Genomic DNA, 20,066 nt, shown 5'->3' with positions numbered 1-20,066 from the left:
TCCCCACCCAACCTATCTGCTTGATTATCCATCACTAAACAGTGCCAGGGTTGTGTGCCTCAGTGGGCAGTGACGCACACTCACAGAGCAGGGCTGCCCTCTCATGGCCAAGAAGAGAAGCTGAGAAGCCGGTCCACATTTCTTGGCCCAACCCTTCGGGGCTAGGTGATTTAGTTATTCAGAATTTTTTGACTTTTAGGAAGTAGTGCAAACATTGCATAATCCCTCATTAGGGAACATCTCTTAATAAAACATTAATATCTCTGCAATAAATATTCACACTAAAGGGCATGTGAAGATTGAAATAGCTTCATGTTAGTGTAGGTTCAGGGCAGTTTTGGTATCAAATGAACTTGGGTTTTCAGAGCATTGGGCTTTGGAAATAAGAACCTGTATGGAGCCATACAGATAGGGCTCAGCACCTTCAGGGAAATACAGGGTTCTCTGTCCTCAAAATTGCATTCTATCTTGTCTTCCTTTCCCCAAAGAAAATTAGACAAAAATGGTCAGAACTGGACTTGTTATTCATACATTTGCATTGATTTCAATACATTACTTACAATTTCTACAGTATATTAGAAGAATAATACCGAGGCAGCAGCTGTCTTGTGGCCTGGCCTCTGTGCCCTGACACCAGAGCACAGGGCCTCTATGTGGGCCATCCCATGACCACCACCCAGAAGCCAGTCCTGGCATTCTGGGCCCCTGGCTCTCCACAAGTCCATGTTCAAGGCAACTGAGTACAGGCTTCAAGGAGAATGGAGACAGGCCAGGAAAGGATGCCCCACCCTCTTTTGTCTGCCAGCACTGGGACCAGATCCCTCTTCCATTGGACCCAATTTCCTTATCACAGAACTGGCCTGGATGAGGGCAATATGCAGATCTGCTGGGCTGGGTGAAGCAACCAGGCTCCTTCAGACCACTTAGGCTCTCTTGACACCCAGGTGGGAAGCTTTACTAACACATTTGTGTAAAGATGTCTTTGGGGAACTAAAACCTGGGTCTTCTGGCCTCTGGGAGCCCTGATGCTCCTGCAGTCTAGGAGCAGGCATTCTTGCAAACATGATCCCAAAGGCCAGAGTCCAAGTTGGCTAAATGGGATTGTCAGGGCTGCAGCCTGCAGGGAGCCACACCTTTGTCCACAGGACATGCATATCCAGATCCCAGAGGCTCTCCCTGTCAGCTAGGTGGAAGCCCAGAACACACAGGTTCCTGGAGGCTGGAATGGAAGGGGACCAGCCTGGCCTAGCTAATGAGAAGACTGTACATCTTTGCTCTGCCTCCTGGATGGTGGGAGATGGGCAAGAAGTACTCAGTCCCTTTCTTTGGTTGTTTTTCAAACCTTTAGGATAGTTTCTTTCCAATGCTGATTGACCAATCGCAGGGTACCAGAAAACTGGAATGTCCAGTAGCATAGAGCTGCCCCTTAGCCACAGATGGCATCTTTTACTTCCTTTTGAGACCACTCTTTGCTTTGGTGTAGAAAGGGCTCAGACACCTGGCAAGGGGTACAGCTGAGGGAAAAGAGACATGGAAGCAGGAAGATACACAGCTGTGCAGGCACTGGGGGACATTGTAAAGGCCTCTCTACTTTGGGCCCTGCTTTTCTCAAGAAGGCATGGAAAAACTGGCCTGGAACAAGTCAGGGAGCAAAGGGAAGATGCCAATTAGGAGGCAGAATACAAGCGCTGTTACCTCCACCAAGCAACAGTGGTTGCATAAAAACAAGTCCAAGGATCTAGTATCCTTCCCTCTTATGAACTGAGACCTGACCCAGAACCATTTCAAAACCCTCTCCAGACCTCCTAAGTCAGAAAGAGTTGAGGAAAAAATATCTAAAGCAATGGGAACACATTAGAGGACTAGTCCAGTTTATGGGAGAGTCCTCTGGCTAGGGCCAAGGACTCAGGAAGCAAGACTGGGCTAAGTCTACGGCTCCCAACATACTATTAGGTTATGTGGGCCACTTCCACATGCTGGGGAGTCAACTTCCTTCCTTCGGCCTTTGCCTGAGTGATGGGCAAGCCAAAGGTCTAGACTAGAGAGGGTGGGTCCTTTGCAGTAGAACTTACCTACATGGTCATATGCAGGACTGCTGGGATTTCTACAGCAAACTATCCCCATTAGGAAAATTGTGTTTAAAGACTTTCAGCCTACTGCACTGGTAGGGGGAGAAGGGAAAAAAGACTTGGCAAAATCACAAAGAAAAGGTGTAGCTTCTGTCTGTCCCAGCACTGGGAGTCACCCAGCTGGTCCACAGGAGTAAGGAACTGTGAGGCACCTGCACGGTTGGGCCCATGCAAATTTAGGCCTGGATCAGAGGTTTCTGACATGAGAGGATCTGAGATTCTGCCTGGTTTTTACTAACATTTAAATTTGTATTTGTTTGTTTTTTTCTGATGCAGAATATAATGAGGAATTACAATAGAGCAGGGTGTTAGGGAAGGAAGGGAATTCCCCAGCCTGCCCTCAGGAGATGACAGGGAGATGCTCCTTCCCGGGCACTGGAGTACTTGCATGGAGCGCCAGCCCTCCCCAGAGCTCAGAAAGGCCCAAGAGTGCACACTGTCCCTCTGATTGTGCTTCTCCCTGTGCTTGGGAAAGCCCTGACAGGGTGGGGTGAGCAGAGGAGGAGGGCTCTTAGGGGCACTGCTCTCCTCTGGCTTCTCTGGCTTTTCCTGCAACCTGCTCCCCAGGCTTCCTCCCAGCCCAAGTCTCAGGCAATGTCTTTGTTTCCCTCTTGGGCTACCACCATGAAAAGAAGGGCTTCCGACTCTGAAAGCTCTGTGTGTAGGACTCGCTAGCAGATCGTTGGTGGGAACGGGCCGTCTCGACAATCACAGGTGGCATCTGGACAAGGTGCAGGGGACTCTTGTTGTCTTTCAGGGCCTGAGTCAGATTTAAGATCTGCAGGGGGGAAAATGAGATCAGTGAGGGAAAGGCCTAGGCATCCTGGTTGCTTCTGAAGGGAGACTAGCAGATAGAGTACTCCTATAAATCATTCAAAAAATAAACAACACAGTAATGAAAAATTATACAAATAGGGTATTTACAAAAGTAGAAATGTAAATGGGAATATACAGAAAATGGAAACCTCTCTAGTTGTTTTAAAAATTATAAAACACCTACTATTTTTTGCCCTTCCTGTGAGTAAAGATACAGAAGACTCAGAGTTGAACAGAGTTCAAAGACATGGCTGTGGAACTGGAGTACGGGACAGTTTTTAAGAAAGGCAAGTGGATAAGAAAGGCTTAAAAGTGAAGAGACCCTATGATTTAGCAATTGCATTTTTAAGAGCTAAGGAAATAATCACAGATATGCACAAACACTTAGTTTCAACCAATACAGTGCAGTATCGTTTACAGCAGTGAAAATGATAAAACTGCCCGAGTATGGGACCAGTAAATCTTTTAAGGGATAAGAAACAAGCAATGAAAAAAATTGGCATAGAAAGCTGATCACAATGTCATTAGATGGAAAAGAAAAGTAATCAGTATTATAATGTAGCCCCTCCCTTATTTTCTAAAATTCTATCTTCCCATTCAACTCTCTGAAGAGAAAAACATCGGGAAGTTGGCAGTGACTGTCTTTGAATTAAGGAATTATAAGTGATTTTTATTTACTGTTGTTTATCCTTATTTTCTGATTTTCCTGCAAAAACTATGTATTAAAAAAGCCTAATATTTCAGTTGGATTCACCCTCTAAGTCTGTCTCATCATCTTTTTTTTAAATAAAATTTTTACTTTGGAATAATTTTAGATTTACAGAAAAGCTGCAAAGATAGTACAAAGAGTTCCTGTACACCATTTACCCAGTTTCTCCTAATTTTAACATCTTACATAACCATGGTACATTTACCAAAACTAGAGAATTAGCATTGGAACATTACCATTACCCAAACTCCAGACTTACAGCAGATTCCATTAGCTTTTCCAGTACTGTTCCTTCTCTATTTCGGATCCCATCCGGATACCACATTGTATTTTAGCTCCTTACCAACTTTTGTCTGTATTTACAGATATTTCACATGTGGGTCCATGGGAACACATTATCTCCCCCTTGTTAAAATTAGAATTCCCACCATTTATCTTCTCTGGTGGGACAATACAAAACTTGAAGCTAACCTACGACAGCCTTCTTTAAACCAACAGATGAAGATTTTCACGTCCTGTCTTCAGACACACAGGAGAGTAAGCTAGGCTGCACCCTCAGATCACACTAACACACACAGCCCTGAAGCCACAAATATCCTGGGCCCACAAATGCTGCTAATGACACAGAGATTCACCTGGAACAGAGGTCAGAAGTCAGAAACAGACCCTCCCAGTAGGGAGTTCCCTTTTCACTTAATTGTTCTGGTACTTGTCAGCACCTTACACTGCTTCAAAGACTCTTGGGCACAAGTTCAGGACAGAGAATGAAAAAGGAGGTTCAAGTGGAATTGGAGTGGGTTGTGCAGGAGATCATCCACCTTAAGAGAAACAGGGTTTGAAACCTGTGCTGGCTGGATCTTCTGTGCTTCCTTGGGTTCTCTGGGTTAGAAGATACCTCTTACGTGTGCTGCAGTATTTGTGGTAAAATGTCAAATTGTAGACGCTTACTTTCAAAAGATTTGGCAAAGAAAAAAAACTAGGGAGAGAGACAAATTATATAGATGTATTAAAGAGAGAAATTATACAGATAGATATTATTTAGATAGTAATATCTAAATATAGAAATATGAGATAAAGGTAGTAACTAAATATAGAAATATGAGATAAAGCAAATCTGGCTAACTAAATGTAACCACTGGTGAATCTAGGAGAAGATCCCACTCTTTCAACTCTACTAAGGTTTGAAACTTTATCATACTAAAAATTTGAAGAAAATTTTACAGCAGGCACATAATGCTAAGAATAAATAATGTGAGGGGCGGAAGATGGCGGCGTGAGTAGAGCAGCGGAAATCTCCTCCCAAAACAACATATATCTATGAAAATATAACAAAGACAACCCTTCCTAGAATAAAGACCAGAGGACACAGGACAATATCCAGACCACATCCACACCTGAGAGAACCCAGCGCCTCGCGAAGGGGGTAAGATACAAGCCCCGGCCCCGCGGGAGCCGAGCGCCCCTCCCCCCAGCTCCCAGCGGGAGAAGATCAGGCAGAGCGGGAGGGAGACGGAGCCCAGGACTGCCGAACACCCAGCCCCAGCCATCTGGGCCAGAGTGCAGGGCGCTTGATACTAGGAAAACAGGGCAGCAAGAACAGTGAGCAGGCACTGGAGGCTGGGCGACAGAGGACATAAGAAAAGCGTGCGACCATTTTTTTTTTTTGCTTTTTTGCTGTTTTCTTTTGGCGAGCACTTTTTGGAAGTCTTAAAGGGATAGGGAGCCCAATACTAGGGAAACACGGCAGAAAGACCGGTGAACAGAGGCCTGAGGCTGGCACCGGAGAATAAAGAAAAACGAACGACCACCCCTTTTCTTTTTTTTTTAATTAAAAATTTTTTTTTTCTTTTCTTTTTTTTTTTTTTTGGTGGTCGTTGTTTTGTATTGGCGGGTGCTTTTTGGAACTCTTAAAGGGGCAGGGTGGGTCACTTAATCCAGAGGTAGGGAATCCGGGATCTCTGGGCACCCTAACCCCTGGGCTGCAGGGAGCAGGGAGGCCCCTTACGGAGATAAATAGCCTCCCAGCAGCTCCTGCTCCAACGCGACTCCACCATTTTGGAGTAGCTGCCCGAGCTAGGCCACGCCCACAGCAACAGCGGAGATTAACTCCATAGCTGCCGGGCAGGAAGCAGAAACCCTGTCTGCACGCAGCTGCGCAGCACAAGCCACTAGAGGTCGCTGTTCTCCCAGGAGAGGATGGCCACAAACCAACAAGAAAGGAAGTCCTTCCAGCCGTCACTCGTCCCAGTTCTGCAGACTATTCCTATCACCATGAAAAGGCAAAGCTACAGGCAGACAAAGATCACAGAGACAACACCAGAGAAGGAGACAGACCTAACCAGTCTTCCTGAAAAAGAATTCAAAATAAGAATCATAAACATGCTGACAGAGATGCAGAGAAATACGCAAGAGAAATGGGATGAAGTCCGGAAGGAGATCACAGATGCCAGAAAGGAGATCGCAGAAATGAAAAAAACTCTGGAAGGGTTTATAAGCAGAATGGATAGAATGCAAGAGGCCATTGATGGAATTGAAATCAGAGAACAGGAACGCATAGAAGCTGACATAGAGAGAGACAAAAGGATCTCCAGGAATGAAACAATATTAAGAGAACTGTGTGACCAATCCAAAAGGAACAATATCCGTATTATAGGGGTCCCAGAAGAAGAAGAGAGAGGAAAAGAGATGGAAAGTATCTTAGAAGAAATAATTGCTGAAAACTTCCCCACACTGGGGGAGGAAGTAATCGAACAGACCACGGAAATACACAGAACCCCCAACAGAAAGGATCCAAGAAGGACAACACCAAGACACATAATAATTAAAATGGCAAAGATCAAGGACAAGGAAAGAGTGTTAAAGGCAGCTAGAGAGAAAAAGGTCACCTATAAAGGGAAACCCATCAGGCTAACGTCAGATTTCTCAACAGAAACTCTACAGGCCAGAGGAGAATGGCATGCTATATTTAATACAATGAAACAGAAGGGCCTTGAACCAAGGATACTGTACCCAGCACGACTATCATTCAAATATGACGGTGGGATTAAACAATTCCCAGACAAACAAAAGCTGAGGGAATTTGCTTTCCACAAACCACCACTACAGAACATCTTACAGGGACTGCTCTAGATGGGAGCACTCCTAGAAAGAGCACAGCACAAAACACCCAACATATGAAGAATCGAGGAGGAGGAACAAGAAGGGAGAGAAGAAAAGAATCTCCAGACAGTGTATATAACAGCTCAATAAGCGAGCTAAGTTAGGCAGTAAGATACTAAAGAGGCTAACCTTGAACCTTTGGTAACCACGAATTTAAAGCCTGCAATGGCAATAAGTACATATCTTTCAATAGTCACCCTAAATGTTAATGGGTTGAATGCACCAATCAAAAGACACAGAGTAACAGAATGGATAAAAAAGCAAGACCCATCTATATGCTGCTTACAAGAAACTCACCACAAACCCAAAGACATGTACAGACTAAAAGTCAAGGGATGGAAAAACATATTTCAAGCAAACAACAGTGAGAAGAAAGCAGGGGTTGCAGTACTAATATCAGACAAAATAGACTTCAAAACAAAGAAAGTAACAAGAGATAAAGAAGGACACTACATAATGATAAAGGGCTCAGTCAAACAAGAGGATATAACCATTCTAAATATATATGCACCCAACACAGGAGCACCAGCATATGTGAAACAAATACTAACAGAACTAAAGGGGGTTATAGACTGCAATGCATTCATTCTAGGAGACTTCAACACACCACTCACCCCAAAGGATAGATCCACTGGGCAGAAAATAAGTAAGGACACGGAAGCACTGAACAACACAGTAGAGCAGATGGACCTAATAGACATCTATAGAACTCTACATCCAAAAGCAGCGGGATATACATTCTTCTCAAATGCACATGGAACATTCTCCAGAATAGACCACATACTAGGCCACAAAAAGAGCCTCAGAAAATTCCAAAAGATTGAAATCCTACCAACCAACTTTTCAGACCACAAAGGCATAAAACTAGAAATAAACTGTACAAAGAAAGCAAAGAGGCTCACAAACACATGGAGGCTTAACAACACGCTCCTAAATAATCAATGGATCAATGACCAAATCAAAATGGAGATCCAGCAATATATGGAAACAAATGACAACAACAACACTAAGCCCCAACTTCTGTGGGACGCAGCAAAAGCAGTCTTAAGAGGAAAGTATATAGCAATCCAAGCATATTTAAAAAAGGAAGAGCAATCCCAAATGAATGGTCTAATGTCACAATTATCGAAATTGGAAAAAGAAGAACAGATGAGGCCTAAGGTCAGCAGAAGGAGGGACATAATAAGGATCAGAGAAGAAATAAATAAAATTGAGAAGAATAAAACAATAGCAAAAATCAATGAAACCAAGAGCTGGTTCTTTGAGAAAATAAACAAAATAGATAAGCCTCTAGCCAGACTTATTAAGAAGAAAAGAGAGTCAACACAAATCAACAGTATCAGAAACGAGAAAGGAAAAATCACGACGGACCCCACGGAAATGCAAAGAATTATTGGAGAATACTATGAAAACCTATATGCTAACAAGCTGGGAAACCTAGGAGAAATGGACAACTTCCTAGAAAAATATAACCTTCCAAGATTGACCCAGGAAGAAACAGAAAATCTAAACAGACCAATTACCAGCAACGAAATTGAAGCGGTAATCAAAAAACTACCAAAGAACAAAACCCCCGGGCCAGATGGATTTACCTCGGAATTTTATCAGACATACAGGGAAGACATAATACCCATTCTCCTTAAAGTTTTCCAAAAAATAGAGGAGGAGGGGATACTCCCAAACTCATTCTATGAAGCTAACATCACCCTAATACCAAAACCAGGCAAAGACCCCACCAAAAAAGAAAACTACAGACCAATATCCCTGCTGAACGTAGATGCAAAAATACTCAACAAAGTATTAGCAAACCGAATTCAAAAATACATCAAAAGGATCATACACCATGACCAAGTGGGATTCATTCCAGGGATGCAAGGATGGTACAACATTCGAAAGTCCATCAACATCATCCACCACATCAACAAAAAGAAAGACAAAAACCACATGATCATCTCCATAGATGCTGAAAAAGCATTTGACAAAGTTCAACATCCATTCATGTTAAAAACTCTCAGCAAAATGGGAATAGAGGGCAAGTACCTCAACATAATAAAGGCCATCTATGATAAACCCACAGCCAACATTATATTGAACAGCAAGAAGCTGAAAGCATTTCCTCTGAGATCGGGAACTAGACAGGGATGCCCACTCTCTCCACTGTTATTTAACATAGTACTGGAGGTCCTAGCCACGGCAATCAGACAAAATAAAGAAATACAAGGAATCCAGATTGGTAAAGAAGAAGTTAAACTGTCACTATTTGCAGATGACATGATACTGTACATAAAAAACCCTAAAGACTCCACCCCAAAACTACTAGAACTGATATCGGAATACAGCAAAGTTGCAGGATACAAAATCAACACACAGAAATCTGTGGCTTTCCTATATACTAACAATGAACCAACAGAAAGAGAAATCAGGAAAACAACTCCATTCACAATTGCATCAAAAAAAATAAAATACCTAGGAATAAACCTAACCAAAGAAGTTAAAGACTTATACTCTGAAAACTACAAGTCACTCTTAAGAGAAATTAAAGGGGACACTAACAGATGGAAACTCATCCCATGCTCGTGGCTAGGAAGAATTAATATCGTCAAAATGGCCATCCTGCCCAAAGCAATATACAGATTTGATGCAATCCCTATGAAACTACCAGCAACATTCTTCAATGAACTGGAACAAATAATTCAAAAATTCATATGGAAACACCAAAGACCCCGAATAGCCAAAGCAATCCTGAGAAAGAAGAATAAAGTAGGGGGGATCTCACTCCCCAACTTCAAGCTCTACTATAAAGCCATAGTAATCAAGACAATTTGGTACTGGCACAAGAGCAGAGCCACAGACCAATGGAACAGACTAGAGAATCCAGACATTAACCCAGACATATATGGTCAATTAATATTTGATAAAGGAGCCATGGACATACAATGGCGAAATGACAGTCTCTTCAACAGGTGGTGCTGGCAAAACTGGACAGCTACATGTAGGAGAATGAAACTGGACCATTGTCTAACCCCATATACAAAAGTAAACTCAAAATGGATCAAAGACCTGAATGTAAGCCATGAAACCATTAAACTCTTGGAAGAAAACATAGGCACAAACCTCTTAGACATAAACATGAGTGACCTCTTCTTGAACATATCTCCCCGGGCAAGGAAAACAACAGCAAAAATGAGTAAGTGGGACTATATTAAGCTGAAAAGCTTCTGTACAGCAAAAGACACCATCAATAGAACAAGAAGGATCCCTACAGTATGGGAGAATATATTTGAAAAAGACACATCCGGTAAAGGCTTGACGTCCAGAATATATAAGGAGCTCACACACCTCAACAAACAAAAACCAAATAACCCAATTAAAAAATGGGCAGAGGAACTGAACAGACAGTTCTCCAAAAAAGAAATACAGATGGCCAACAGACACATGAAAAGATGCTCCACATCGCTAATTATCAGAGAAATGCAAATTAAAACTACAATGAGGTATCACCTCACACCAGTAAGGATGGCTGCCATCCAAAAGACAAACAACAACAAATGTTGGCGAGGCTGTGGAGAAAGGGGAACCCTCCTACACTGCTGGTGGGAATGTAAGTTAGTTCAACCATTGTGGAAAGCAGTATGGAGGTACATCAAAATGCTCAAAACAGACTTACCATTTGACCCAGGAATTGCACTCCTAGGAATTTACCCTAAGAACGCAGCAATCAAGTTTGAGAAAGACAGATGCACCCCTATGTTTATTGCAGCACTATTTACAATAGCCAAGAATTGGAAGCAACCTAAGTGTCCATCAGTAGATGACTGGATAAAGAAGATGTGGTACATATACACAATGGAATACTACTCAGCCATAAGAAAAGGGCAAATCCAATCATTTGCAGCAACATGGATGGAGCTGGAGGGTATTATGCTCAGTGAAACAAGCCAAGCGGAGAAAGAGAAATACCAAATGATTTCACTTATCTGTGGAATATAAGAACAAAGGAAAAACTGAAGGAACAAAACAGCAGCAGAATCACAGAACTCAAGAATGGACTAACAGGTACCAAAGGGAAAGGGACTGGGGAGGATGGGTGGGTAGGGAGGGATAAGGGGGGGAGAAGTAGGGGGGTATTAAGATTAACATGCATGGGGGGGTAGGAGAAAAGGGAGGGCTGTACAACACAGAGAAGGCAAGTAGTGATTCTACAACATTTTGCTATGCTGATGGACAATGACTGTAAAGGGGTTTATAGGGGAGACCTGGTATAGGGGAGAGTCTAGTAAGCATAATATTCGTCATGTAAGTGTAGATTAGTGATACCAAAAACAAAGAAAAAAAAAAAAGGGCAGTTCCTGTGTGGTAACCTCCAACGAGTTCTACACAAGGGTATAAAGGGCATATAAAAGTGTAGGCAAAGGGTCCGTTTGTGTTTATACAGAGGATCAAAGTCTAATTGGGCTACCCCGAAAATGAACTAAGATACGATATGAAAAAGAACTTCCAACATCTGCACTCTCTGGAAGACTCATGCCAGAAGATGATCATCAAAAAACCCCAACAAAGATCCACGCACTGCTACAGCTGTAGATGCACTCATCCCACCCATTCCTGGACTTGCCATGGGAATGAGGAAGGAGATATCTAAGCTGGCCTGTGCATACAGTAAAACAACAGATTTGACTGGATCTATACTGTTGGAACTCAACCAAGAATTTGGAGAAGTACAAATTGTAGCGCTCCAAAGTCTTACAACTACAGACTATTTACTGTTAAAAGAACATATGGCATGTGAACAGTCCCCAGGAATGGGTTGTTTTAATTTGTCTGATTTCTCTCAGACTGTTCAAGTTCAGTTGGACAATATCCACCATGTCATAGATAAGTTTTCACAAATGCCTAAGGTGCCTAACTGGTTTACTTGGTTTCACTGGAGATGGCTGGTAATTACAGATATGCTTTGGTTATGTAACTATACTCCTATTATGTTAATGTGTGCGCAATTTAAGTAGTAGCTTAAAACCTATTCATGCTGAAGTACTCTACAAGAAGATATGCCAAAGAAATCATCAATCTTCCCATGTTTTCTTCCGCCTGCTACTTCTATAGCTTTTCTTCTTCCTTCCTAATTACAACCCTTAAATAGAATTCGTGCCTCGTATCAAATTTACCGAGTATCATAATTCTTCCAAGTGGTAAAGATACCTCAAGACAAATGCTGGGCATAGAAGCCACAGGGCATAAATATGCAAAGATGTAAAAAGCTAACCTTTTCAAACAATAAGGCTTCCCTCTCACTTACCAACTTCACATTTCCCTGTATGGCCCCGGAAGATGACTGGTTAGCCAGAGACGGGTAAGATTCCTCAAGGGAGGAACAACCTAAGACAGGCACAGTCGCAGGGGGGCCATCAGGTGAGAAATTGGGGATCAACAGAGGTGAGGCTTAGAACCTCACCCCCCCTGTTCTGAGAGAAATCTTCTGCATACGTGGATGTTTTATTGCCCTGGTCTAGCTTGGATTAACACATAGTCTACAGGCACACACCTGATCATCTACATTTGCTCTCTTACAACACTAAACTATGTTTTCTACCTTTATCTTGTATCTACCTACCACTTCAGCATTTTATTAAAAATAATAATAATAAAGAGAGAAATGTGGTATCCACATATAAATCAAGTATAAAAACCAAATGAGTATTCATATTTGAACTGACTGTTTAGAGTTCATAATGCATGAGCAAAACTGAAAGTTTCTGTGATGACTGCCCTTGTACTGTTCACTATGTAACTTATTCATTATGTAAGAATTTGTTCTCCATGTAAGAACTTGTTTGTTATGCCTCAGAAGATTGGAGACTGACGAAAATTAGGCTTGGGGTGGATTAATGATTGTGCATTGAGCATTGACTCCCCTATACAGAATTTTATTGTCGTTAACAACCATTTGATCAATAAATGTGAGAGATGCCCTCACAAAAAAAAAAAAAAAAGGACAGACTTCCAATGGTAAAATAAATAAGTAACCAGGATGTAATGTATAGCATAAGGAATATAGTCAAGATATTGTAACAGCTTGGTAGGGTGATAGCTGGAACCTCGAATTATGTATATAAATGTTCTACCACTGTGTTGTACACTTGAAACTAATGTAATGTAATACTGTGCGTCAACTACCCTTCAATAAAAAATAATTATTTAAAAAAAAAAAAAAAAAAAGAATAAATAATGTCTTTAAAAATGTTATTTAAAGGGGCTTTCCCTCAGACCCTGCATTCTGCATCTACTTCCTGGTTAGAATAATAAATAATAAATAACCACCCACCTCCCTCTCTCCAGGGTTTCTTCACCCTTACCCTTCAGCTCATGGCTTCCACATAGCCCACCTATGATTATGTTTCAGGTAGGGAGAAGGTTATGGCCTCATTCCCCTGTGGTACATCAGATTTCTGTAAGGCAGAGGCTCATTTTGCTCCAACATGTAACTGGTAAGCAAGTGGTATACTGGTCACCTACAGGCTGGGAGGCACTGGATGTTCACGGAATCTTATGGTGTTCAGAGGAAAGTGCACTAGGTTGTAAGTTGCCAAAAGGCCCTCAAAGAACACTAAGAGCAGCAGAGGGAGAGAAAGACAAAACTGAACTCTCCCAACCACCCTCCTTTTCCTTTTGCCACTTTAGATAATGGCCTACATAGTTATAATGAAAGGAGGATTGCTATGGTGTTGGCAAGAGACTGATTTGGGAAGGGGTTAGAGAAGATAACACAATAGGGACAGAGACACAGCCTACAGAGGCTTGAGAAGTTTGTTCCTTTGTGCTGAGTTCCAATCATGTGGCTTTTAAGATTTTCAGAATATCTGCTAACCTGATTAGGCCCTGACATTTTTTTGGGAAATGTAAGAAGACTACATTACTGGTATTCAGGCAGCTATAATAACTGCAGTTCTTAAAACCTCTGCTCATCCCTCTTGCAGGGAAACATGGGTGCAGTAAGCCCAAATGTTGATGTCACCAGAAGCCTTTAGCTAAATTGCAGGAAGACATAAATGTGTAACTATGACTGAGAGACATTTCTGTCCTTTAAAGAAGTGAGAACCTAACTTTTATGTATATAAAATCATACTCAAAACAGCTAATATATATTGAGTACTTCAACACACCAAACATTATACTCCAAATGATTTACCTCATAATAACCCTATGATGTAGGTGTTATTAATCCTATGTTACAAATGGAGACTGAAAGGAGGAGAGATTAAGGAAGTTGTCCAAGATCTCACAGCTAGTAAATGGCAGAACCAACAACCAAACTCAGGCACTCTGCCCACATTTTATACCCTAACTGCTAGGCCATCCCAGCTGTCTTTAAGACTTCAAAGTGATAAGCAGAATGTCAATGACCTACAAGTTTAAAAACAATTTTTCAAGCATATTCTTTACTATGCTTTGGAAGATCAATGCCCTGGGGGTTTTCTCAGCTCTCTTTTAAGGTGAATTGGAAAGAGAAGAAATAACATAACTTGTAACTAGAACAACAACACAAATTGTAACCAAAATCTGAGTGCTTAGTATGTGCCAGGCATTGCTTTCACTGAACACTTGATAGGCATTTTCTCATGAAATCCTCCAGCTAACACTACAAAGTATTATTACTGTCCTTTTTCTACACAAGGAAGCTGAGGCTCTTACCCAAGGCTACAGACCTTATAAATGGTGAAGCAATGACTCCAGAGCCTAGCTCTTAACTACCAAGGCATATGGCCTGTCTTGAGCAACATGAGGGCAGGGACTGCTAGGTCAGTTTACCAATGAACTATCCAGTGGCACACAGTTAAGCACCTAGTAAGTGCTTCACCAAACACTGAATATTGTGGAAGATGTGGAAGATTTGGAAGGGCTAGCATTTTCTCCCATGTGATAGGGCAGAGTCACAAACATGCATGGCATTGACTAAAAAGGGTGTAAAATACAAGTTTTACACATTTACTCAACATGAGCATATAACCCTCCCAAAGAGATCCCTGGATGACACCAGGAGGAAGCCCCAGGCTTACCTGTCCCCGCATGACAGCAATCTGCTTATGGAACTGGCCCCTGTCAAAACCAGGATCTTTCTGTAAAAGAAGGGCAGAAGGAGATAGAATCGGCCTGAGTCCCTCAGAAGCCATTTTCCTCCTCAATTAGAAATGTTCTAAGGACAACCTACCTGAGGCTTATAAGGCTTAGTGAAGTTAACTACCACCCCAAGAACTCCCTCCTTCACAGATGGGGATACAGAGAACAAGAAAATATCTTGCCCTGAGTCTCATTATTAACTACAGAACTCCAGGCTCTCATGCTCCCTGTGAAAATGAGCTCGGCAGATACACCACAGCCACACGACACAAAGGATACACACAAGTGTGATTCGTCAGAGCTGCCAATGTGTTTTCAAACCAACCCAAAAGAGATCTTGCTGTGCACATGTGGGAATCTTGCTTTTCAATGGCTAATACAAATCAGAAGGGTGCTAGCCATTTAGTCATTCTCTCTTGGACCAATTAGAAAAACTATTAGAAACTCTTTCTTCTATATGGTTATAAGGCTCAGGTTCCCAGAGCTAACCTTGAAGAGCTCATATAGGTCTTCCTCCAAGTCCTTGACAAAGTTAGGGTCCGATATCTTTGGAAGAATCAGTTCTTTGATCTCCTGAGAGAATGGGACTTTTGCCTGGGGCAACCAGGCCCAGTAAAAGGGATCTGAAAAGAAGAAAAACCAAAGGCACAGCTAGTATTGATACAGTCCTTGCTCATCTATGTCCTCCACCTCTCAGAGCACTGCAAAAGGCAGAACACCCCTCTTACTGGACGAACAAGAGAAAAGAAAGAGTTACGAGGGCTATTAACTGCAAAGGTTACACAGTAAGTAGTGGAACTAGGATTCAGACCGAGGTCTGCTTAATCCCAGTGCCTGTGCTCTTCCCCAGACATTACATGACCTTCCAAGATTCAAGCCCATTTAGAAGCACGTACATGCCACTGAGACACTGAAGTGCTCCTTCTGAAAAGATAGATTAGTACTGCAAAGGGGCTAGTGAACCCTATTTATATATCTCTCTCTCTTTCCAAAAGTTTCTCAGTTATAACAGGGCAGGTGCTGGCTTCCAGGGTGTCAACTTACATGTAGAGACACAAACAGAATAAATTATGGTAAGACAAGTCCTTAGAAAGAATAAGAAAAATGCTAAGCATAAAGATAAGAAAACTCAACTCTACACTTCTAATGGGAATAATGTAAGATAAAAATTATAATAATTGCTTGCATTATGGAGTAGCTGCCATGTACCAGCCATTGTACTAAAGTGCATGAGGTGCATTATTTCATTAATTCCTAGAACAATCCTGAGATAGAGATATTATTATCTTCATGGAACAGATTAGAAAACAGACTGAGCAAGAAAAAGAGCCAGACCACAGTGGTCTTGAGACTTACATGCCCTCCAGGAGTCAGGATGCTTCAAGGGGAAAGCCAGCCCGTTGTCTATGGCAGCCACCCTGATAACAGGCTCCTTTACCACCACCCAGTCTGTGTCCTGAAGAGCAAGGAAAGACTAAATACTTAGGATGCCATCTGACTCAGGCCCTTTAAAGTAGCAGCAAAGCATCCCATCTCAACTCCTTTAGGATTGATCCTTATTCAACCTCTGAACTAGTTTCTACATTGTTACTTGAATTTCGTACACTTATGGCACCTCTGACTTGGCTAATTCAAGGTTCTCAGAGTCCCTTTTCTTGTCTTAGAACAGGTGCACTTCCTTAGTGGCGTTGGCACAGTCCTTGGTCGACGAAAGGCAATGATAACAACAAAAGCTAACTATAAGCCATTCCTTCTAGGAAAAGGCAATGAGACTTCTTGAAAATAAGAAAAAAAGAAAGACCCTTTTGTGTGGACTTTTACCCCAGATGCCACTTCACTGGTGGTGACCACACTTTCTTGACAATCTTCCATCAATCATGGAAGATAACAGCTGACTGCTCTTGCATAAGGGTGTCTGTTTCCCTGCTTCAATGATACATAAAAAAGAAACGGACAAGAGTTGAATGCAAAAGAGTGGGGCAGGTTATCCATGAGAGCCCATGTCAGACACTCCCATGACTGTCTATGTGGCCCCATGCTTCAGGTTCACTAGGACCATCACAGGAACAGGGAATGTGGGTCCAGAATACTTGCTTTAGAATCCCCTGGGATACCTTATTAAAAGTGTGGCATCCTGAGCATTAGCCCAGACCTATTAAAGGAAAGTCTTGAAGAATATGTATAAGCTCTTCAGGTAATTCTGATGTACAAAATTTGAGAGCTACTATTAGAGAGGGAAGTAAAATGCTGTGAGGATGTGTTAGCTAATCTTATTGTGTGTAACCTTATGTGATAAACATTCTGCAATATATAAATGCATCAAATCATCACATTGTACATCTTAAATTTGCATAATGTTATATGTCTACTGTATCTGAATAAAACTGGGGAAAAAAAAGAATAAAAGCCACCTCACTCTCCTTCTCTAGTTAGCCTTTCCACTAATTTTTTAAAATACACAAACTAAGCAGGCCCAGAGAAGTATGGTGGAGGATAAAAGCAGTGAGAGAATAAAGAAAGCTACAGAAAGCAGCTTTTTCTAAAATGATGTTGTGTAGAATTGTGATCTGTTGTGAAAAAACTGTTCCATGGTCAAGAAAGTTTGGAAATCACTGGACCAAACAAAATTAAACAGGTTCATTTAATGCACTATTTCTCAGACCTTTACTATGCTACTATGTAGTATGAATCTCCAGGAAATGCATAAAACATATAATAGGTTCCAAACTTATCTGAACTTTTCTTCATTCTATCCCTATTAACATCATTCAATAGGATATTCCTTTAAAAACAAATTGAGAAAAGCTCTACCAAATATTAACCTTTCAATTTTAAACACATGTGCTATCCTGATTCTTCTGAACTTACAGGATCTGAATATCTAACCATTATGTGCTTCCATATTATGCATATATTCCACCTCATCCTCTTCTTCAAGATATAGATTGACCTCTTACCCGAGAGCTAGAACTATCCATTGGACAGTCATATTTAATCAGCCAGTTGTCATTGCCTCGATCTGTGAACAGAAACATGAAGTTAGTAAAAAAAAACTAGAATGACTTTCATTTTCAATAATGATAGAATAGATAGTTTGGACCAATCATTCTACTGAGAATGACTATAAAACATGAATAAAATATTCTTAAATATCTTGAAGGCATTGGAGTTTTAATAAGACCATTGAGAGTTAAAGTGTCAAGACTGGGAGAGTAAGGAAATCCAGAGAGGAGAGTTCAGCATTTATTGCTACTTTTATTCTCTAGCACCTGTTGATTTGGGAAGAGGTGACTAAGAGGCTGAGAGATGTAACCGTGTTCTAATATCCTTGTGGAGCTAGGGAGACAAATTTGTAGCCTGTTGACTGATAAGGGGAAGGAGGCCCTTGTAAATCACCCATGCTTTGGGTTGAAACCTGAAGGACTACACCTTGGATGTGAGCAGTTTCCCCACAATACCTGAAAGTAAAGTCATCCTGGATTGCTGATGCCCCTAGCTGCTTGCCACAAGCAAACCCCTTCTTCCAGACAGGATCTATGTCAGCATCCTAGTCCTTCAACTATTTGTACAATTTCTGACAATCAAAAATAACCAGGTATATGAGGAGACATGATGACATGAATAAAAACAAAGAAAATTAAAACAAATCTATAGGAGCTCCAAACAATGAAGATACGGACTCTAAAATGTTCAAGATAAAATCCTTAATATGTTTAAGAAGATAAAAGTCAAGATTAAAAAATATCAGCAGAAAACAGGAATCTATAAATAAGAATCAAACAGAAATTCAAGGACTTAAAAATACAGTTGCCAGAGTTAAGAACACAACAGATGCTCTGAAAGATAAGTCACAAGAAAACAGCAGAATGAAGCACTCTGGAAAAAAGATGTATATGTGAACACATACTAATAACACATTATTGGAGTCCTAGGAGCAGAGAGAAAAATGGGCAGGTGTAATATTTAGAGGTAACAGCTGAGGATTTTCCAAAAGTGACTAAAGATCTCATACTAGAGATTCAAGGAAGCCTGTTCTTATCAAAGAAAGAAAACTATACCAAGGTATATCACAGTAAAACATTTGAAAACCAACTACAGGGAAAATCTTAAAAGGAACTAGAGAAAAAGACAGATTACCTTCAAAGAGGCAAGAATAATATGAATAATAACTGACTTCTCCACAGAAACCATGGGAACAAGAAGACAACAGAATTTTTTTAACTGCTGAAAGAAAATAACTGCCAATCCCAAATTCTATACCCAGCAAAAAAAGCCTTCAAAAAATGAGGGTGAAATAACATTTTCAGACAAACAAAAAAGTAAAAAATTCATCACTAGCAGATGAGTATTAACTATTCTCCAAGTCCAAGGAAAATTAACTCAAATAAAAGCTTAGAATGCAAGAAGAAATAGAGACCAATAAAATGGGTAAGTATGTTAGTAAATCTAGACAAATATTGTTAGTTTTCTTTGGTGTGACAATAGTATATATATATATTTTTAAAGAGTTATCTTTTAGAGACACATACTAAAATAATTATGAATAACATCATATCTTGGATTTGCTTTAAAATAATACAAGATGCAGATAAATGAAAGTGTGAATAGGACAGGATTTATCATGGATTGATGGTTGCTGAGACTGGAACAACTGGTTCAAACAGTTCATTATTCTGATTGTGTTTGTTCAAATGTCCCTATTAAAACTTATTTACAATAATAATGATGATAATATTGTCTTATAGTTTTATATAAATGTGTTTTTATGTATACACATACACACAATATATATACCTATATGATTAAAATACATGACAAAAGTATAAGTATGGAGATGGGTAAACAGATCTAAGGATTTTTGCATTGTCTAAGATCTTTGCATTGTCCAAGAAAAAAGTGCCAATTAATACTAGATTTTGGGAAACCAAGGATTCAGTGGTAATCTTTAGGGTAACCACCAAAAGAAACAACAAAAAATATATACAACTTACAAGCTAAAAGAGGGGGGAAATTAAATAATTATAAAATAGTTTAAAAGAAAGCAAGAAAGGTGAGAAAAAAATCATAGAAGATTCAGAAAACAGAAACAAGTAATAAAATGGCAGTAAAAATTCAATTATATCTATACATACATTATA

General features: G+C 40.6%; 1 protein-coding gene across 1 annotated transcript in view; it reads right to left on the bottom strand.

The window, feature by feature from the left end:
• Positions 1-503: 503 nt before the first annotated feature.
• The window catches only part of PI4K2A (phosphatidylinositol 4-kinase type 2 alpha), a 40,742-nt gene continuing 21,179 nt past the window's right edge, over positions 504-20,066 (bottom strand). The window contains exons 5-9 of the mRNA XM_036886331.2: positions 17,886-17,947; positions 16,285-16,384; positions 15,418-15,551; positions 14,868-14,927; positions 504-2,907 (exon numbers count right to left, since the gene is read on the bottom strand). Of these exons, the coding sequence (XP_036742226.2) occupies positions 2,746-2,907; positions 14,868-14,927; positions 15,418-15,551; positions 16,285-16,384; positions 17,886-17,947 (518 nt within the window). The 3' untranslated portion in view covers positions 504-2,745. The remainder of the gene's footprint in view (positions 2,908-14,867; positions 14,928-15,417; positions 15,552-16,284; positions 16,385-17,885; positions 17,948-20,066) is intronic.

Source organism: Manis pentadactyla, chromosome 8, assembly GCF_030020395.1.
Source record: "Manis pentadactyla isolate mManPen7 chromosome 8, mManPen7.hap1, whole genome shotgun sequence".
NCBI lineage: Eukaryota > Metazoa > Chordata > Mammalia > Pholidota > Manidae > Manis > Manis pentadactyla.
This window is presented reverse-complemented; position numbering and strand designations above follow the sequence as displayed.